Here is a 23,274-nt window from a genome sequence, read left to right on the forward strand (position 1 = left end):
TATATGCAGATTCACCCATATCTTTCATCTCAAAATGAGATGATAACCATCCTTTGATTTCATTGACAAATCCCTTATCATTTCCAACTATATGTATATCATCAAAATATAATGATAATATAACAAATTTGTTATTGGATCTCTTTGTATATACACAGTAATCTTTATCTATCATTTTGAAATCATATGACATTATTGCATTGTGAAATCGAATATACCACTGTTTTGAGGATTGCTTGAGGCCATAAATTGACTTCAAAAGTCTACACACTTTGTGTTCTTGACCTTCTCTAGTAAAACCTATTGGTTGTTCCATATACATTTCTTCTTGTAATTCTCCATTGAGAAAAACAGTCTTTACCTCCATTTGATGCAATTCAAGATCCATGCTAGCAACTATAGCTAGAATAAGTCGGATTGAGGTAAACCGCACAATAGACAAAAAAGTTTCTTGATAATCTATTTCTTTTTGTTGTGTATACCCCTTCGCGACTAAGTAAGTTTTGTATCTTTCAATACTGCCATCAGCTTTACGCTTGATTTTGAGAACCCACTTGTTCCCAATGGCTTTACGTCCTTTCGGTAAATCAACCAATTCCCATACTTGGTTTGATTTCATAGACTCCAATTCTTCTTCCATTGCTTTCATCCATTTTTTCTTAGAAGGGCAATTGAAGCCTCATTTACATTCCTTAGCTCTTCTTCATCTTGTGGAGTAATTAGAAAAATTTCCCCTTCAATCTCAAATCGTCGACGTGTAACTTGTTTCCTGTTTGATCAACGTGTTGGAGATTGATTGGTGTTACTCCCACTTGGACCAACTATCATAGTTGGATCGTCAGTGGGGAATGATAGAGGATCTGAAACTGATTCATCAACTTTCATATCGCTCCCACTAGGATGTAGTATAACCAACTGGTTTTTGGCAGAGAATTTCCTTGGTCTTGTGTTTCATAATAGAAACAAGTCTTGACTTATCTCGCCCTTCTTAGGAAAATCGGTTTCTAAGAATGTGACATCTCGTGATTCAAACTCAGTGATGCTACCACTTTCTTGTTCTCCTATGAAGACGTATCCCTTTGAATGTTCTGAGTATCTTATGAAGATACATTTCTTCCCTCTTGGACCTAATTTTCCATATTTATGGGAAGGATCATGAACATAGGCAGCACATTCCCATGGCTTCAGGAGACTCAAATTGGGTATCCGATTTGTCCATAACTCATATGGTGTAGTAGTAATAGATTTGGAGGGTACTCAATTGAGGATATATGTGGCAGTCAATAAGGCATCCCCCCAAAAGGTGATGGGCAAGTTTGCTTATGCCATCATAGACCTCACCATCTCAAGTAGGGTTCTATTTCTTTGTTCTGCAACACCATTTTATTGTGGAGTTCTTGGAACAGTTAATTGACGTTCTATTCCCATTTCATCACAAAAATTTATGAACTGATCGGATAAATATTCCCGACCTCGATCAGTTCGTATAACTTTTATCTTTTTATCTAATTGATTCTCAACTAAGTTTTTAATCTTCTGAAAGCATTCTAAAGCTTCTGATTTTTGAGAAATAAAAAAAACACAAATATATCGAGTGAAATCATCTATAAATGTGATGAAATAAACAGCCCCATGTCTAGCCCTCACATTCATTGGACCACATATGTCAGAATGAATTAGTTGCAATGGAACTTTAACTCTTATCGCTTTTCCAAATGGTTTTCTTGCTGTTTTTTCAGCTAGGCAATGTTCACAAGTAGTCAAGTCTACTTTTGTTAAGGCTCCTAACAAGCCTTCTCTTGCTAGTATATTCATTCGTTGTTGGCCAATATGGCCAAGCCGTGCATGCCATACATTCACATCATCATTATTGGAAGATGTAATGAAGGAAAAACAAGCATTAATATAATTATAAGCAATGTCAAGTACGATAAAACCATCAGAAATATAACCATAGCCATAGTATGTGGTGTCCAAAAATAAATGGACACCAGTACTGGAAAAGTTTAAATTAAAACCTAGTTTAATAAGTTCTAACACGGAAATCAAATTTCAACGAATATCGGGTGCATATAACATGTCATGTAGGTATAGGATTCGACCTCCACGCATGATCAATTTGCATGTGCCGATCCCTTTAACTTCCACTTTTGAATTGTTACCTACATATATGCATTTTGTTTCCCGTGGTATTCTTCGAAACTCCACAAAAGCACTCATGTCTTTCTCTATGTGGTTTGTTGCTACTGAATCTACAGTCCACAAATGATGAGATTCAGCTAGAAAAACAGAACTGGAAACATTTATATAACTTACTTGTGCAAACAAGTAATTTACCTTCTTCAGCTCACTACAATTAAGAGCAAAATGTCTCTTATTGCCACAGTTATAACATTTCACCTTTACCATGTTTCTCTTCCTGGCAGGATGTTTTCCTTTTCTGTGTTTATAAAACTTTCTTTTCATCCCTTGAGCCTTATCAGTATTGCCTTTTCTTTAGGATCCACCTTGGAATTTACATTTAAATATCCTTTCCCACCATGTGAACTAGAACCAGTCATATACACATCAGTATATGCCTTATTCGCATTAAGGCGATCTTCTTCCAGTTCCAAATGTCGTGTGGCATCTTCTAAATTTTTGATGCCCTCATTGTGGGTAAAGTGTATCTTCATGTGTTCCCAATTTTGAGGTAATGATCTTATGATAGCTTGAACCTGTTGTTCATCAGTTAGGACATGGCCTGCATCTCTCAACTCACTAATCATGTTTGACAAATGCCTTAAGTGTACTCTCATAGTATATTCAGGCTTTTTCTTATATGTATCAAACTTGATAGTAAGTGATCGAAGTTTGATAATAGACGTACCACCAAACTTTGTAGCAAGGGCGGACCACAAGTCCTTTGCTAATTCGTAATCCCGGTACTTTTTCATGAGATCATTGTCCATGCTGCTCAACAAAGTGATGCAAGCAGTGGAATTCTTCTTCTTCCACATGTCATAAGCCGCACGGTCTCTTCTATGTTGAGTCGTGGCTCCTTCTTCAGGCTCTTCCATGGTTGTGGTAAGAGCTTCAAGAACTTCTTGTTCTTCCAAGACATATTGGATTTTCATGCTCCTTATCTCATAATTTTCGCCGTTAAATTTTTCTCCTTTGTTAAGTTCGACGACAATGTTCTTAGATGCATATGTCATTTCTGAAAAAAATTACACATTGGATAATGCATGTTATTCAATGCTCGGAACATATGTATATTTAATTAATTATATTAATAATAATTGTATATTAGATTTGGAATCAAAATTTAATTATGTCAACAATCATCATCCAAAATTCTAATCTCCAATTATCATAGACATAATTAATTGTAATTCTAAAATAATATTAAGACACAATCATATAAGTATAATTCAACATAAATTCACATAAAAATTTAAATTTTAATGAATAATAAATAAATAAATAAAACTGATTCCATTATGTAAATAGAATTCAACATGTAGTGACATTAAAAAAAAAAAAAAAAAAAAAAAAACTAAGTGTACTGCCACATTCCATAAACTAGGAGGATCTGATAAGTCTTATTTGAGGTCTTTATCTATTGTAAGTAACCCTAGGTAAGGAACTTCAGTTTCTTATGATGTCCCTTACGAGTGGAGACTCCTATAGATGCACAGCCATCTTTTTGGCACCCCAATCTATGTATCTTGATATAGTTATTGACTAAAGTCTATAATTTATTGTCATCTTTAAGGTTTTGAACTTTCAACTTGTTCCAAACCAGATCAAGGAGACCAATCAGACTAGGGTAACTAAAAATCTCTCTAAGGACTTTGTATTCAAATCATCTTCCTTTAAGCCCCCTTTCTAGATAATTTCCTGAATCTTTTCATTCACATGAATGAAATGATTTACAGGTTGTACCAACTCATCCTCATGTTTTAATATTAAGGTGTGAGTTTGTAGAGTTCTAATCATGTTTATAACCTTCCTTTTGAGTGAGTGGTTCGCAGCCATTGCACGTCTATAACGAACATTTTTCTGTAACAAATACCAAAAAAAAAATAATATATATTTATATCAAATAAAGGTAACTATATTGATAAATAATATATACATCTTTACGGCTTAATAACTAAAAAGACTCAATAACATACCAAGTATGCATTTTATTCTTTAAAGCAAAGAAAAAGACAATTTGAACACTCCACGCGCCCTCACGTGCTACCCAAAAGTCCCCACGTGCAGCCAACGCCGGCCAGGGTCCTCCACGCGCAGGCGCACGGCTGTCACGAGCTCAATAAATTGGGTTGGTTTGACCCGTTTGGCTTGTTGACTTTGTTTGACCATATGGGTCGGGTGTTGACTGGGTTTGAATAATCCGTTTGGTCATATGGGTCGGGGTTGACCGGGTGGTTGACCATTACTGGGTTTGACTAACCCGTTTGAGGTTCTAGGTCGAATACGCGGGTCAAATTGACCCATTTTATTTGTTTTTGGTGGGCCTGAGATGAATATATAGAATTTGTAAGATGGCTAACACAAACAAAATTGTAGCCTAGTGGTTAAGTTTACCTACCTTCTACGTAAAGACTGAGTTCAAGTCTAAGCACCCACATTATCTTTTCACCTATGGTACGAAGAAAATGCAGTAGCCTTAAAAAAATAAAACAAATGCGGTAGAGTGATACTAAATCCAAAAATCCGCCCAAATGGTTCATGGTCAGTTATAGGCTGACAGGCCCGAGTTCAAGTCACAATGCTTTCTGTGTTTTCAATTTTTTTTAAAAGTGAGTAAAAACAAATGACAAGTCGTTTAAGGTGAAATTAAAGACTCCTTAAAACGACTTGGGATCTATAGTCATCTTCTACCTCTATCTGGGTCTGTAACGGTACCTGACTCGGGAAACAATCCATACAAATCCAAATCTTTAAAGAGGCATAATTAAGTCATTTTAACTCTGTTTTTTGTGATTCAAAAGTCATTTTCTTCATAATTTCATAAGTAATCTAATAATCTATTATTATTACCAGAAAGACAACTCTACAAGCATAAAAAAAATGAAATTTTAGAACTACATTTAAGTAACATGAAACATATTTTAAAACAAGAGTACGAAATTAAAAAAAATGTAAACCTTGCTCTGATACCAATGTTGGAAAAAAACTAAAAACTCAAAATAACGAATATTTAAACTATCCCAAGATCATTATAATATACCATTGCAATAACCTTTTACTTAAACGAATTACAATGAAGTTCACAGCATAAACACCTTACTCCTTAACTTTGAAGCAAAATTGTACTTGAGAGAGATAACCACCGTATGTGTGTCTTTCCTTTCAATATATTTTTTAGAGAGAGTGAATAATACATTCTAAAAGGAATATTCATATATAGGCGGCAGTTGCCAAACAGTTTTAGACAAAAATCCTTTGACAGTTTCCACTTGAAACGTCATTGGGTGGGTCCCATCATGGGTGTCCCACCCATATCCAAATAACAATACATTTTTCTTTTAAAGCCATAAAATATACCATTTATATGTTTTAAATTTCTCTTTGTACCCAAAATATTCTTAGAATACTCGAAATAATTCTTTGCACTCCATTCCAAATATTAGTTTCATTGTGTTATTTGTTCACTCTTAATATTATGGCAATGCCTACATTATTTGTTTTATTTATTGAAGGTAAAATGAGGGCAAAGGTTCATGTGAAAAGTAAAACTTTAGAAATAATATATATACATATGGATAAAAAATGGCTTTCAACCAGATCTTATAAACTTTCTCTCGTAATTCTGAGTAACAGTTCACAATTGGTCAATTGTAATTTGACAAACATGATCAATTTGTAAACTAAAAAATTACGAACTATCATATTAGATTTTGAAAGAAAGTTTAGAGATTGTGTTATAAGTATAATATTTTTTATATATATTATATAATATATAATGTTAAAGTTTATTTTCGAATTTGTTTAAATGGGATGACCCTTTGAACAAGAGGGAGCGGCGGACGCCTTTGAATTATGACACGTGCCAATCAAATGGTTATTCTCAATCATGAATTAAAAATATTTCTGGGGTTCCACGTAAAAGCCTCATTTATTGCTGAATAACTGAAAGCGATGGCTCTAATTAAGCTCACTACGATCTACTTTTACAATTTACTAAAGATTGGAAGATACGCTATCACTATAATTATTAAATTGTAATAATAATCATGGGTATGTTTGGTTATTATTTATCCATATTCCTAACCCTATTCTCTAAATAATATTTAGTATATTATTCCAAAAATATACCTGATTTTTTTAATTACTTTTAGACCCCATAAGGTTATTAATTCATCAAATACACCCTGAAAAAAAAGTTTAAAAATTATCAAAAACAACCCTACGACCCAACTTGCCAGATTCTGGCAACCACCATCGGTGGTAGCCGGAATCTGTACAATGGCCTACCTGCCGACCAGAAAAGGTTGGAAGCTCACCGATCTGGCCTTTTCCGGTCAAATCCACACAGATCTAGCCAGAAAATGTCAGATCTGGCCGTGAACAACGGCTAAAGAAATGATCGTCGTTGAGGTCAACGACGGCCAAATCTTGGCACGTTGACCGAAACGAGGCCAAATCTTGGTCATCGTTGACCGAAAACGACGGCCATATCTTGGTCGTCGTTTTCGCCCTTTTCCGGCCATCGCGGCCAAACAGGCGTAGATCTGACCTTTTCCGGTCAGATCCGTGGTGGATCTGGCCAGAAAGGCCATAATGACACGTTACGACACAGTTTGTGTCATAACACGATTTTTCGGCCAGATCCCGACGTTAATGGTCGGAATCTGGCATTGTAGGTGGTGGGGGTGTTTTTGTCATTTTATATATTAGGGTATTTATTAAATTAGCAAACCTAGGGGCTTTTCATAAATTTTTAAATTTTACCTCGTAATACTCCTCTTATCCAACTACCCAATATTATTCCCAAAATCCTATCCAAAATAATAAACCAAACGCACCCCATAATTTTTCAAAGACGGCGGCTACCACTAGTGGACTGGACTATAGCACATTTGTTTATTTTATTGTTATAAGAGTAATGTTTTAGTCATGGGAGTAGTACATTGAATATGTGTACCCAATAACGTAAAGTAATTCGACCATCGATTAATATTAAGTTATAATTAATAGATGGTCAGGGTTACGCCACATCATTCGGTGCATAGATTCAATGCATACTTCCGGTGTCTCTATTATTCTTGTTATAATTATACAGTAAAACTTTTCTATAGTGATACTCTATTAAGAATAAACTATATATAATCATAAAAATATATTATAACTTAGGATAGTTATAATAAAAATAAACTTCATATTATAATAAGTTATATTTTTCTAATCATGTCTAAGAAAAGTTGCCTCCACATAGTAATAATATGTGTATATTGCAAAAATATATATTATATATATATATAATATATATATATATATATAATATATTATATATATTATATAATATATTATATATATATATATATATTAATATTATTTGTTCATTAAGGTTTAAGATGAATAAAATATTTATTAAAATTGTTTGGGGGAATGATTTATGTTTTAGAGTTGTGACCATATCTTTTAACTTGCGAGTACATTACTCGCTAGCATGGACATGTTTTGTTAAAACCAAATATTTATAGCTTCTCAAGTATGTTTAGAGCTTTTGGCACGAAACTTTTTGTATTTCTGTACTATCATCCTCATGATTATTTTCTTCTTTTCTTGTGTAACTATAGCAATGTTTCTTCTTCAGTTAAATATACATGACTTATTGCTCATTTGAACTATTGAAGAAGACATTAATATCCATTCGATTAATGTAGTGAAGATGTTAAATCTGATCACTCAATTCTACAATGACTCTTTGATTCTTCTTATCCACTTTATTTATAGCTTGCAATTCATCAACATCAGGGGTCCTAATTTTGTAATACTTAAAACAATTAGCAATTGTCTATGACTTCACATCAGTTTAACCATGCAGCAATTGTATTTACAATTCCATCAATCATACTTATCCTTGCTTGTTCTAAAACACGATATTTTATTCGTTTAAAAAGGAGGCAATTGAAGCGTTGAATTGAAATTATAATACTATTAAAACATGAATTGAAATCCTAATACTATACTACTAAAACATGAATTATAAAATAAAATTTTTTTGTAACTACACATCTATTAAATTATAACCTTCTTATAGTAATAAAATTAATTAGTCCCGCCATTATGACTATAGAGAGGTTTTACTGTATATTAATATTTTATATGTTACTCAAACTCGAACCAGGTTGAATAAATTACAAAGAGGGTAAGATTATAATATTAATATGAAGATTCAAATTTCCATTCTTATGTTAAGATTTCTAATATCATTAAAATTATACAAATCAAAGCTTCCATGGTTAACATTTTAAAATATCTTTTAATTATTAGGGTGTAAGTGTTATATTTTAAAATTTATTGATCTCTTTTTCTTTCACTAAACCTTAGGGTTCTCCATGGAAAACCTCTTAATAAAATAATACTTACCAAATTTCAAAACATTTCTATAGATAATGCTCCGATAGCATCTCACTCTCACTCACGCGAAAAGACGAAGACTTATAACCTTTTTAGAGTGCGTTTGGTTTAAAGAATGTTGGATTACTGAAATCTTATATAACTTTAAAGATTACTAAGAATCTTTAGGAAAATGTGTCTAGTTAGTTGGTGGTTATGCTATATTAATATGTTTGGTTAAGGGAATAAATTGGTGGGTATATTATTTAAATGACTAAATTGCCTTCTTTTTAAATATTAATATAATATTATTTTTATTATTAATTTTTGAATAATTTCTTTTAACCCCCAGTATTTCAGATTTAGCTAAAACACCCCGCTTATATAAAAATTTAATTTATGACAAAATCACTCCCACCCCCTGCCGCCATTGCAAACCACCGTCGAAAGTCTCCGAAAGTCACTGTAAGTAGCTCACTGTGACCACGAGGCTCCGATATCGCAGTTTCTGACCATATTGATGACCGAAAACGACCATATTAGCGGCCAGATCCCTGGCCATTATCGGCTAGATCTGGGTGAGATCTGATCGTTAACGGCCAGGTCTCATGGATGACCAGCTATCGCCCAGATCTCGTCGCTAATGACCAGAACTATTATAGCCATTAGCGGCCAGATCTAACCTAATATGGCTGTTTTCGGCCATCAATATGGTCGAAAACAGCCATATCGAAGCCTCCCGAAGCCTCCCAGTGAATCCCGATCATTTTTAGGGACTCTGACAGCGGTTCGTGGTGGTTGACCCGCAGTTGGCGGTGGTGGCTGGGTGACGATGGTGGTCTGTAATTTGTTTTAAATATAAGAGTATTATTATCCAAAAACTTGATTAAATAAGAGTAAAATTGAAATGGTATATTAATGTAAATTTATTTTAAAACAAGAGCATTATTGTTCAAAACTTTTATTAACAAGATATAGGATTGTAATAAAAATAAGATTACCAAGGTAATCTTACCATACCTAAAAAAAATGAATTACCTTAATATTACCAATAATAACAATTATTAATAACGTAAGATTATTAGAGTATTTGACAACCAAAGATAGTAAGGAAATAAGATGACATCCATTAATCTTCCATTACCTCCCGACCAAACGCCCGTTATAGTCATCTCTCTCCTTTCCATTTCTACTATCCTCTCCTTACTTCACTTCCCAATGTAAGTTCACTTAACATTTGTAATGTATTTCCTCTTTCTTTTGGTATTACTTTTTTTTTTCTTTTTCACTTGTTTTCGAGTTTAACTATTTTCCCTTTTTCTGATTGTGTTTGAACTTTGAATCTTTAGATTACGAGAAGGATCGAGTTTTGAGCCCAAAGATGGGGAAATCTTCAATACCCTTGTTGGTGTTTATGCTGTTATGCTGTTCGGCATTTGTTACGGAAGCCACATACTTGAAATACAAGGACTCCAAACAGCCATTGGGTGCTAGGATCAGAGACTTGATGAGCAGAATGACTCTTGCTGAAAAAATAGGTCAAATGTTACAGATCGAGCGCAGTGTTGCAACTGCAGATGTCATGAAAAAGTACTACATTGGTATGAAATCTATCATCTTTTCAATAATCTTTAGCAATGAATTTGTGTTCAATGGATAATGTAAATGGGATTTTGTGCAGGGAGTGTGTTGAGTGGTGGAGGGAGTGTTCCAGCTGAAAAAGCTTCTGCCGAAAGTTGGGTGAAGATGGTGAATTATTTACAGAAAGGGTCTCTTTCAACTCGTCTTGGGATCCCCATGATTTACGGTATTGATGCTGTTCATGGTCACAATAATGTCTACAATGCCACCATTTTCCCTCACAATGTTGGACTTGGAGTCACGAGGCAAGTCTATTTTACTTTAAGTTAATCATTGAGTTTAAATTATAAATTTCTTTGATGTTTTAAGAGACAAGAAAAATCTGCTTGTTAAATACCCTCAATGGCACTAAATGACAAATGAAATTCAGAGAAATGGCCCTAAAAGTTCTTACATGTCAATCAGGGACCCTCAACTTATCAAAAAGATTGGGGATGCAACTGCTCTTGAAGTTAGAGCTACAGGAATCCCTTATGCTTTTGCTCCCTGTATCGCGGTAACTAAAAATTATGATGAGCTCTACTGTTAGATATTGCATACTCTTATTCTTGTGTGCTATTAACCCTTTCTGCTTTCACAGGTTTGCAGAGATCCGAGATGGGGTCGTTGCTATGAAAGCTATAGTGAGGATCATAAAATTGTTCAAGCCATGACAGAAATTATACCTGGTTTACAAGGAGACCTGCCTGCAAATTCTAAAATGGGTGTTCCCTTTGTTGCTGGAAAGTAAGTTCCTTTTTCGGAAATAGATATTTCTCTATTTTTTACTTTGGTCAAATTGTAGCTTAGGATAAAACTTATCTTTTTGACTTGCACATTTCTTGCTGTGAACCAATTCTTTTTTGGTACTACTTCATTTTAATTGGGTTTGAGCTCTGATTTTATAGTTATGCTTCTACATAAGCTTTATACAGATGAGAAGATAAACTTTCTTTTGGGCTTCTTTAGGTTATGTCACTCAAGTAGCAGGTTTTCATGGTGGGCCATTTTTGTCTTTCAAATATAAACATGTGAATAGCTTGGTCCTCAAGCCCCTTCCTATTTTCAAACTTCATCAGTTAAAAAAAAGCACATTATTTAACTGAAGTTTGGACTGCATCAGCATCATAATACCTCTTAGTTTAAGATGATGTAAATATATAACTACTTTTGGTTATTTATGGGCAGTCTGATATGGTAGACATTAATGCATTACCCAGCGGGCCATGTTGTCCTCTAGATAAAAACAGAAATTGAAGGATAGTAGCAAGTTCCCTAACTTTGTCACTCATAAAAGCTTTATAGTACAGCGACTTCTGAATGTCAGCCTAAAATATCTTAACTCCGTTATCAGATTCAACTGAATGATCAAACATCAATGGTTATCTAAGAAGATTGTTTGCTCTTCCACATATATCTTTTGAGAAAATATGCCAGTGTCATCAATCATGATTAGTCCATCATGTGTGATGGGAGTCCCAGACTCCCAGTAATTAGCTGGTCAAACGTGATGAATCTATTATGCAGATCTACACCACCTAAACATGGTCATGTTGTCATAGGTTACAATATAATATATTAAATCTTGAATTCATTCTACAGTGGGTGTCCTTGATAAAATGATTTTAGCTATCTGATTTTAATCATTATGCATGGAAGACAACATCAAATTTGTTCTCCTTTGCAAGATCAATAGTTTGTTAAATATTGTCATTAGCTGGTTTACCTTTGACCTCTACCAACCAATAATATACACTCTGTCCTATTATGATGAAACATACATTGGTATCACTTACCAGATCAATGTTATACCAAGTAAAAAATGGATTGTTATACTTTTCTTTTATCGTCAATCTTTAAGATGTAGTGAAGATATGCAAGTTGCTTCTGAAGGAGACAGCTTATGTCAAGTTGGAGAATTTGAATAATTACTTCTGATATTCTTGTTTTATTTTTATATGGATAAATTGGCTTGAATGAACACAAGAAAACTTTTTCTTGGCAGGATAATTCTTCCTTTTGTGCGGAATATCTATACATATTAGGAGGCTGTATCTGATTAAATTCTAAAATTATGCTGTAAATCAAGTTTATGAAGTATTACATGGAGGACCTTAACAAATTTTCCCAATTAATTGATTACTTTGGTTAGGAAAAAGGTTGCAGCCTGTGCCAAGCACTATGTGGGAGATGGTGGCACGACCAAGGGCATCAATGAGAACAACACTATGATTGATTATCATGGATTACTTAGCATCCACATGCCTGCATACTATAATTCTATCAGCAAGGGTGTTGCAACAGTTATGATTTCCTACTCAAGCTGGAATGGAAAGAAGATGCATGCCAATCATGAACTTGTCACTGGATTCCTTAAGAACAAGCTCAAGTTCAGGGTAATGGAAATTATTTGAATTTTCTAATATGTTTCTCAAGTTTTCCATGTGAAATGAAACAATGGAGGTGCTAGGCTTAATTTGTCTTCTGGATATATTTCAGGGTTTCGTCATATCAGATTGGCAGGGTATTGACAGGATTACTTCTCCGCCCCATGCTAATTATTCATATTCTGTTCAAGCTGGAGTTAGTGCTGGAATTGACATGGTTAGTGGAAAGGAAGTCCTCAAAATGTACTTGATCAATTGACTACTGTTTAGTCTATTGCTTCCTCTAAGCTGATGCATATGAGATGTTTATTTCTGAATTATTATTTTCCTTATTTTCTAATGAGTCCCTGTCTTGCAGATCATGGTACCCTATAACTTCACGGATTTCATTGATGATCTAACTTATCAGGTAAAGAAAAATATCATCCCCATGAGCAGAATTGATGATGCCGTTCAGAGAATTTTGAGAGTTAAATTTGTCATGGGACTCTTTGAGGATCCACTTGCAGATCTCAGTCTGGCCAATCAACTTGGGAGTCAGGTACATTATTGATGGCCATAATTCATCTACTTTTGTCGGATTCTGATAACATGCCTGAGCTAATCCAATAATGCGATTTGGACAGGAACATAGAGAATTAGCAAGGGAAGCTGTAAGGAAATCACTCGTGCTACTAAAGAATGGTGAATCTGCAGATAAGCCATTGCTTCCACTTCCCAAAAAGGCAAAAATGGTATTGGTTGCAGGAAGTCATGCTGACAACTTGGGCAATCAATGTGGTGGCTGGACAATTACATGGCAGGGCCTTGGTGGCAATAATCTCACAACTGGTATGTTTTAGAGTTGACAGATGCATAAGCTTATTATTTATAATATATCCTAGAGAAATAAACGATTAAAAAAATTTTAGTTTAGTGCTTCAATCTAAGATTTTTCAATTAATTTTATTCACTCATGATTGCTATAGACATGGACAATAGCTTAGTGGTGATAGATACGAAAGCATTATTTTGAACAATTGACTTGTAATGGAAAACAGAAAATAGTAGTTAAGAGCTAAAAATTAGCTTCTAATTCTGCTATTTGTTTCAGTTCAAGTGAAGTGAAAAACCAAAATCCATATATATAAAAAGATGATGAAGTTTCATAATTGATTAATGCACTGTCTTAATCCGGGGTGATACATCATTTGACAATTACTATCTGCATAAACAGGTACCACTGTCCTAAATGCAGTGAAAAATACTGTTGATTTGACTACCAAAGTTGTCTACAATGAGAATCCAGATGCAAAATTTCTCAAGTCCAACAAGTTCTCCTATGCTATTGTTGTCGTTGGTGAGCCCCCATATGCAGAAACATTTGGCGATAGCTTAAATCTGACCATATCTGAACCTGGTCCAAGCACTATCAGCAATGTGTGTGGAGCCGTCAAATGTGTTGTTGTTGTCATATCTGGCCGACCTGTCGTTATCCAGCCCTACCTAGCACAAATAGATGCAATCATGGCTGCTTGGCTTCCAGGAACTGAAGGCCAAGGTGTTGCTGATGTTCTATTTGGTGACTACGGATTCACTGGCAAGCTTGCACGTACATGGTTCAAGACAGTTGATCAACTTCCGATGAATGTTGGAGATGCACATTATGATCCTCTATTTCCATTTGGGTTTGGTTTGACAACCAAACCTACCAAGGGTAACTAGAATCTACTCTGCAATGAGGAGTTATTATTTTCTTGTTCTTCTACTCTTCCTTGTCAAAACTTTAGAGGGTAATGAGATGTATGATTCTTGAGAATTTGTGTGATTTAGACAGTTTAGGTTGGTTATAAGACAGCTGACCACCTGCTGAAATGATTGAAAAATCTCCTAAAAATCGGCAAAGTACCACTCATTGTTTTTTGTGTTATTTCATTCAAAGAAAAGTCGTTTATTATTTAATGGTGTTGCTGCTTGAGGCTCTATAAATAGATCTCACCTCTGTATTTAGGAAAATTTACTTGATAAACCCATTTTAAAGGATCAAACTTTTAATTGACCTCTTGTAAGATTTATGGACAATATGGTTTAATTGAAAGAAATAATACTCTCCTCTCTCTCTCTCTCTCCTTATCCACCTGAATCGCCGTCCACCATGGCTACCTGTTTTCTTACACAGTCGATGGATGTCCTTGGTCAATGGTCCTCAATAGGGTCAATAGCTAGAAAGCTCCTTTGGGCGAGAGAACTTCGAGAATCTCTTTTTGTTTTGGGGGGCTGTTATGTTGGATGGGTAGTTGACAATATGTTGGGTTTGGGTTTGGCTTGAGTTCGTTTTAGGTGTACTAAGTATGAATTGAGTGTAATTTGAGTTTGTATCGGGTGTAATTTGAGTTAGTGCTCTATCTTTTTGAAAAGGATGCTAAGTTTTTCTTGCGTTTGTTTCCCTATTTTTTCACTATCCTATCCTAGGGGGTGTTTGTCTGAACTTATGAAAATTAGTTTATAAGCAACAAGTACTTATAAGCTAAAATTAGCTTATAAGCATTTGAAATTTTAAGCAATTACGTGTTTGGTTAAAGTACTTATAAGTGATTGTTAAGTAGTTGACGTATTTGGTAAAATGTGGCTTATAAGTACATTTTATTATAAAATGACTAAAAAAAGTACTACATTAAACAAAGGTATACTATGAAATTTTAAAATTAAACAAGGATAATGTGGTAATATACTTGATCAAACTAGCTTATAAGCAGAGTGCTTATAAGCAAAAAAAAAAAAAAAAAGTACCTCCCCCCCAACTTATTTTTTTTGGTTTATAAGCTCAACTTATAAGCTCAAAAAAATTATAAACAAACAGGTCAGCTTAATTTTAGGGCTTATAAGCAAGTTTGATCAGCTTATAAGCTTAGACAAACACCCCCCTATTATCCTACCTTTAGACCCCATAAGGTTATTAATTTCATCAAATACACCTGAAAAAAAGTTTAAAAATTATCAAAAACAACCCTACGACCCATACTTGCCAGATTCTGGCAACCACCACGGTGGTAGCCGGAATCTGTACAATGGCTACTGCCGACCAGAAATGGTGGAAGCTCACCGATCTGGCCTTTTCCGGTCAAATCCACCACAGATTAGCCAGAAAATGTCAGATCTGGCCGTGAACAAAGGCTAAAGAAATGATCGTCGTTGAGGTCAACGACGGCAAATCTTGGCCACGTTGACCGAAACGACGGCCAAATCTTGGTCATCGTTGACCGAAAACGACGGCCATATCTTGGTCGTCGTTTTCGCCTTTCGGCCATCGCGGCCAAACAGGCCGTAGATCTGACCTTTTCCGGTCAGATCGTGGTGGATCTGGCAGAAAAGGCCATAATGACACGTTACGACACAGTTTGTGGCATAACACGATTTTCGGCCAGATCCCGACGGTAATGGTCGGAATCTGGCATTGTAGGTGGTGGGGGTGTTTTTGTCATTTTATATATTAGGGTATTTAATTAAATTAGCAAACCTAGGGGCTTTTTCATAAATTTTAAAAATTTTACCTCGTAATACTCTTTATCCAACTACCCAATATATTCCCAAAATCCATCCAAAATAATAAACCAAACGCACCCCATAATTTTTCAAAGACGGCGGCTACCACTAGTGGACTGGACTATAGACATTTGCTTTATTTTATTGTTATAAGAGTAATGTTATAGTCATCGGGAGTAGTACAGAATATGTGTACCCAATAAAGTAAAGTAATTCTGACCATCGATTAATATTAAGTAAATTAATAGATGGTCAGGGTTAAGCACATCATTCGGTGCATAGATTCAATGCACTACTTCCGGTGTCTCTATTATTTTCCTTGTTATAATTATACAGTAAAAATTTTCTATAGTGATACTCTATATAAGAATAAACATATATCATAAAAAATATATTCATAACTTAGGATAGTTATAAATAAATAAACTCATATTATAATAAGTTATATTTTTCTAATCATGTCTTAAGAAAAGTTGCCTCACATAGTAATAATTATGTGTAATTGCAAATATATATATATATATTATATATATATTAATATATATATATATATATATATATTATATATTATATATTATATATATATATATATATTAATATTATTTGTTACATTAAAGGTTTAAGATGAAATAAAATTTATTAAAATTGTTTGGGGGAATGATTATGTTAGAGTTGTGACCATATTTTAACTTGCGAGTACATTACCGAGCATGGACAGGTCTTGTTAAAACCAAAATATTTATAGCTTCTCAAGTATGTTTAGAGCTTCTTGGCACGAAACTTTTTGTATTTGTACTATCATCTCTTGATTATTTTCTTTTTCTGTGTAACTATAGCAATGATTTCTTTCAGTTAAAGTATACATGACTTATTGCTCATTTGAACTATTGAAGAAGACATTAATATCCATTCGATTAATGTAGTGAAGATGTTAAATCTGGCACTCAATTCTACAATGACTCTTGATTCTTCTTATCCACTTTATTTATAGCTTGCAATTCATCAACATCAGGGTCCTAATTTGTAATACTTAAAACAATTAGCAATGTCATGACTTCACATCAGTTTAACCATTGCAGCAATTGTATTTACAATCCATCAACATACTTATCCTTGCTTGTTCTAAAACACGTAATTTTATTCGTTAAAAGGAGGCAATTGAAGCGTTGAATTGAAATTATAATACTATAAAACATGAATTGAAATCCTAATACTTAATAATAAAACAGAATTATAAAATAAAATTTTTTTGTAACTAAAATCTATTAAATTATAACCTTCTATAGTAATAAAATTATAGTCCCGCCATTATGACTATAGAGAGGTTTTACTGTATATTAATATTTTATATGTTACTCAACGAACCAGGTTGAATAAATTACAAAGAGGGTAAGATTATAATATAATATGAAGATTCAAATTTCCATTTTATGTTAAGATTTCTATACATTAAAATATACAAATCAAAGCTTCCATGGTTACATTTTAAATATATTTTAATTATTAGGGGTGTAAGTGTTATATTTTAAAATTATTGATCTCTTTTTTTTCACTAAACCTTAGGGGTCTCCATGGAAAACCTCTTAATAAAATAATACTTACCAAATTTCAAAACATCTATAGATAATGCTCCGATAGCATCTCACTCTCACTCACCACGCGAAAGACGAAGACTTATAACCTTTTTAGAGTGCGTTTGGTTAAAAGATGTTGGATTACTGAAATCTTATATAACTTAAAGATTACTAAGAATCTTTAGGAAATGTGTTGTTAGTTGGTGGTTATGCTATAAATATGTTTGGTTAAGGGAATAAATTGGTGGGTATATTATTTAATGACTAAATTGCCTTCTTTTTTAAATATTAATATATATTATTTTTATTATTAATTTTGAATAATTTCTTTTAACCCCAGTATTTCAGATTTAGCTAAAACACCCCGCTTATATAAAAATTAATTTATGACAAAACACCCCACCCCTGCGCCATTGCAAACCACCGTCGAAAGTCTCCAAAGTCACTGTAAGTAGCTCACTGTGAACACGAGGCTCGATATGCAGTTTCTGACCATATTGATGACCGAAAACGACCATATTAGCGGCCAGATCCCTGGCCATTATCGGCTAGATCTGGGTGAGATCTGATCGTTAACGGCCAGGTCTCATGGATGACCAGCTATCGCCCAGATCTCGCGCTAAGACCAGAACTATTATAGCCATTAGCGGCCAGATCTAACCAATATGGCTGTTTTCGGCCATCAATATGGTCGAAACAGCCATATCGAAGCCTCCCGAAGCCTCCCAGTGAATCCGATCATTTTAGGGACTCTGACAGCGGTTCGTGGTGGTTGACCCGCAGTTGGCGGTGGTGGCTGGGGGGCGATGGTGGTCTGTAATTTGTTTTAAATATAAGAGTATTATTATCCAAAAACTTGATTAAATAAGAGTAAAATTGAAATGGTATATAATGTAAATTTATTTTAAAACAGAGCATTATTGTTCAACTTTTATTAACAAGATATAGGATTGTAATAAAATAAGATTACCAAGGTAATCTTACCATACCTAAAAAAAAATGAATTACCTTATATTAAAAATAACAATATTAATAACGTAAGATTATTAGAGTATTTGACAACCAAGATAGTAAGGAAATAAGATGCATATCATTAATCTCCATACCTCCCGACCAAACGCCCGTTATAGTCATCTCTCTCCTTTCCATTTCTACTATCCTCTCCTTACCACTTCCCAATGTAAGTTCCACTTAACATTTGTAATGCTTTTCCTCTTTCTTGGGTATTACTTTTTTTTCTTTTTCACTTGTTTTCGAGTTTAACTATTTCCCTTTTTCTGATTGTGTTTGAACTTGAATCTTTAGATTACGAGAAGGATCGAGTTTTGAGCCCAAAGATGGGGAAATCTTCAATACCTTGTTGGGGTTTATGCTGTTAGTGCTGGGCATTTGTTACGGAAGCCAAATACTTGAAATACAAAGACCCCAAACAGCCATTGGGTGCTAGGATCAGAGACTGATGAGCAGAATGACTCTTGCTGAAAAAAAAGGTCAAATGGTACAGATCGAGCGCAGTGTTGCAACTGCAGATGTCATGAAAAAGTACTACATTGGTATGAAATCTATCATCTTTTCAATAATCTTTAGCAATGAATTGTGTTCAATGGATAATGTAAAGGGATTTTGTGCAGGGAGTGTGTTGAGTGGTGGAGGGAGTGTTCCAGCTGAAAAAGCTTCTGCCGAAAGTTGGGTGAAGATGGTGAATTATTTACAGAAAGGGTCTCTTTCAACTGTCTTGGGTCCCATGATTTACGGTATTGATGCTGTTCATGGTCACAAAATGTCTACAATGCCACCATTTTCCCTCAATGTTGGACTTGGAGTCACGAGGCAAGTCATTTTACTTTAAGTTAATCATGAGTTTAAATTATAAATTTCTTTGATGTTTTAAGAGACAAAAAAATGTGCTTGTTAAATACCCTCAATGGCACTAATGACAAATGATATTCGGAGAAATGGCGCCTAAAAGTTCTTACATGTCATCAGGGACCTCAACTTATCAAAAAGATGGGGATGCAACTGCTCTTGAAGTAGAGCTACAGGAATCCCTTATGCTTTTGCTCCCTGTATCGCGGTAACTAAAAATTATGATGGCTCTACTGTTAGATATTGCATAATCTTATTCTTGTGTGTATTAACCCTTTTGCTTTCACAGGTGCAGAGATCCGAGATGGGGTCGTTGCTATGAAAGCTATAGTGAGGATCATAAAATTGTTCAAGCCGACAGAAATTAACCTGGTTTACAAGGAGACCTGCCTGCAAATTCTAAAATGGGTGTTCCCTTGTTGCTGGAAAGTAAGTTCCTTTTTCGGAATAATATTCTCTATTTTTTTACTTTGGTCAAATTGTAGCTTAGGATAAAACTTATCTTTTTGACTTGCACATTTCTTGCTGTGAACCAATTCTTTTTGGTACTACTTCATTTTAATTGGGTTTGAGCTCTGATTATAGTTATGCTCTCATAAGCTTTATACAGATGAGAAGATAAACTTTCTTTTGGGCTTCTTTAGGTTATGTCACTCAAGTAGCAGGTTTTCATGGTGGGCCATTTTGTCTTTCAAATATAAACATGTGAATAGCTTGGTCCTCAGGCCCCTTCTATTTTCAAACTTCATCAGTTAAAAAATAGCACATTATTTAACTGAAGTTGGACTGCATCAGCATCAATACCTTTAGTTTAAGATGATGAAATATATACTACTTTTGGTTATTTAGGGCAGTCTGATATGGTAGCATTAATGCATTACCCCGGGGCCATGTTGTCCTCTAGATAAAAACAGAAATTGAAGGATAGTAGCAAGTTCCCTAACTTTGTCACTCATAAAAGCTTTATAGTACAGCGACTTCTGAATGTCAGCCTAAAATATCTTAACCGTTATCAGATTCAACTGAATGATCAACATCATGGTTTATAGAAGATTGTTTGCTCTTCCACAATATCTTTTGAGAAATATGCCAGTGTCATCAATCATGATAGTCATCATGGTGATGGGAGTCCCAGACTCCCAATAGTGGTCAAACGTGTGAATATATTATGCAGATCTACACCACCTAAACATGGTCATGTTGTCATAGGTACATATAATATATTAAATCTTGAATTCATTCTACAGTGGGTGTCCTTGATAAATGATTTTAGCTATCTGATTTTAATATTATGCAGGAAGACAACATCAAATTTGTTCTCCTTTGCAGATCAATAGTTGTTAATATTGTCATTAGCTGGTTTACCTTTGACCTTACCAACCAATAATATACACCTCTGTCCTATTATGATGAAACATACATTGGTATCACTTACCAGATCAATGTTATACCAAGTAAAAAGGATTGTGATATTCTTTCTTTTATCGTAATCTTAAGAGTAGTGAAGATATGCAAGTTACTTCTGAAGGAGACAGCTTATGTCAAGTTGAGAATTTGAATAATACTTGATATTTGTTTTATTTTTATATGGAGAAATTGGCTTGAAGTACACAAGAAAACTTTTTCTTGGCTGGATAATTCTTCCTTTTGTGCGGATATATATACATATTAGGAGGCTGTATCTGATTAAATTCTAAAATATTGCTGTAAATCAAGTTTATGAAGTATTACATGGAGGACCTTAACAAATTTCCCAATTAATTGATTACTTTGGTTAGGAAAAAGGTTGCAGCCTGTGCCAAGCACTATGTGGGAGATGGTGGCACGACCAAGGGCATCAATGGAACAACACTGTGATTGATATCATGGATTACTAGCATCCACATGCCTGCATACTATAATTATCAGCAAGGGTGTTGCAAAAGTTATGATTCTACTCAAGCTGGAATGGAAAGAAGATGCATGCAATCATGAACTTGTCACTGGATTCCTTAAGAACAAGCTCAAGTTCAGGGTAATGGAAATTATTTGAATTTTCTATATGTTTCTCAAGTTTTCCATGTGAAGTGAAACAATGGAGGTGTAGGCTTAATGTGTCTTCTGGATATATTTCAGGGTTTCGTCATATCAGATTGGCAGGGTATTGACGGATTACTTCTCGCCCCATGTAATTATTCAATCTGTTCAAGCTGGAGTTAGTGCTGGAATTGACATGGTTAGTGGAAAGGAAGTCCTCAAAATGTACTTGATCAATTGACTAGTTTAGTCTATTGCTTCCTCTAAGCTGAGCATATGAGATGTTATTTCTGAATTATTATTTTCTTATTTTCTAATGAGTCCCTGTCTGCAGTCATGGTAACCTATAACTTCACGGATTTCATTGATGATCTAACTTATAGGTAAAGAAAAATTATCATCCCTATGAGCAGTTGTACCAACTCATCCTCTATGTTTCTTAATATTAAGGTGTGAGTTTGTAGAGTTCTAATCATGTTTATAACCCTTTCCTTTTGAGTGAGTGTTCTAGCAGCCATTGCACGTCTATAACGTAACATTTTTCTGTAACAAATACCAAAAAAAAAATATATATATATTTATTTATCAAATAAAGGTTAACTATATTTGATAAATAATATATACATCTTTACGGCTTAATAACTAAAAAAGACTCCCAATAACATACCAAGTATGCATTTTATTCTTTAAAGCAAAGAAAAAGACAATTTTAGAACACTCCACGCGCCCTCACGTGCTACCCAAAAGTCCCCACGTGCAGCCACACGCCGGCCAGGGTCCTCCACGCGCAGGCGCACGGCTGTCACGAGCCTCACATAAACTTTGGGTTGGTTTGACCCGTTTTTGGCTTGTTGACTTTGTTTGACCATATGGGTCGGGTGTTGACTGGGTTTGAATAATCCGTTTGGTCATATGGGTCGGGGTTGACCGGGTGGTTGACCATTACTGGGTTTGACTAACCCGTTTGAGGTTCTAGGTCGAATACGCGGGTCAAATTGACCCATTTTATTTTGTTTTTGGGTTGGGCCTGAGATGAATATATAGAATTTGTAAGAATGGCTAACACAAACAAAATTGTAGCCTAGTGGTTAAGTTTACCTACCTTCTACGTAAAGACTTGAGTTCAAGTCTAAGCACCCACATTATCTTTTCACCTATGGTACGAAGAAAATGCAGTAGCCTTAAAAAAAATAAAACAAATGCGGTAGAAGTGATACTATAATCCAAAAATCCGCCCAAATGGTTCATGGTCAGTTATAGGCTTGACAGGCCCGAGTTCAAGTCACAATGCTTTCTGTGTTTTCAATTTTTTTATTAAAAGTGAGTAAAAACAAATGACAAGTCGTTTTAAGGCTGAAATTAAAGACTCCTTAAAACGACTTGTGGATCTATAGTCATCTTCTACCTCTATCTGGGTCTGTAACTTGGTACCTGACTCGGAAAACAATCCATACAAATCCAAATCTTTAAAGAGGCATAATTAAGTCATTTTAACTCTGTTTTTTGTGATTCAAAAGTCATTTTCTTCATAATTTCATAAGTAATCTAATAATCTAATTATTATTACCAGAAAGACAACTCTACAAGCATAAAAAAATGAAATTTTAGAACTACATTTAAGTAACATGAAACATATTTTAAAACAAGAGTACGAAATTAAAAAAAAATGTAAACCTTGCTCTGATACCAATGTTGGAAAAAACTAAAAACTCAGAATAACAAATATTCTA

At 34.4% G+C, this 23,274-nt stretch overlaps 1 protein-coding gene and 1 pseudogene across 1 annotated transcript; both read left to right on the top strand.

The window, feature by feature from the left end:
* The first annotated feature begins 9,686 nt into the window (after positions 1-9,686).
* LOC116145764 (beta-glucosidase BoGH3B-like) lies at positions 9,687-14,520 on the top strand. The gene is made up of 10 exons (XM_031431207.1): positions 9,687-9,779; positions 9,909-10,160; positions 10,241-10,445; positions 10,606-10,696; positions 10,781-10,926; positions 12,332-12,575; positions 12,679-12,783; positions 12,925-13,107; positions 13,193-13,397; positions 13,783-14,520. The coding sequence occupies exons 2-10, from the start codon at positions 9,941-9,943 to the stop codon at positions 14,268-14,270; spliced, it is 1,887 nt and encodes a 628-aa protein (XP_031287067.1). The 5' UTR covers positions 9,687-9,779; positions 9,909-9,940; the 3' UTR covers positions 14,271-14,520.
* Positions 14,521-18,999: 4,479 nt separating this feature from the next.
* On the top strand, positions 19,000-22,000 carry LOC116145803 (annotated as a pseudogene).
* Positions 22,001-23,274: the final 1,274 nt, after the last annotated feature.

This window comes from Pistacia vera, unplaced genomic scaffold, assembly GCF_008641045.1.
Source record: "Pistacia vera cultivar Batoury unplaced genomic scaffold, PisVer_v2 Contig467, whole genome shotgun sequence".
NCBI lineage: Eukaryota > Viridiplantae > Streptophyta > Magnoliopsida > Sapindales > Anacardiaceae > Pistacia > Pistacia vera.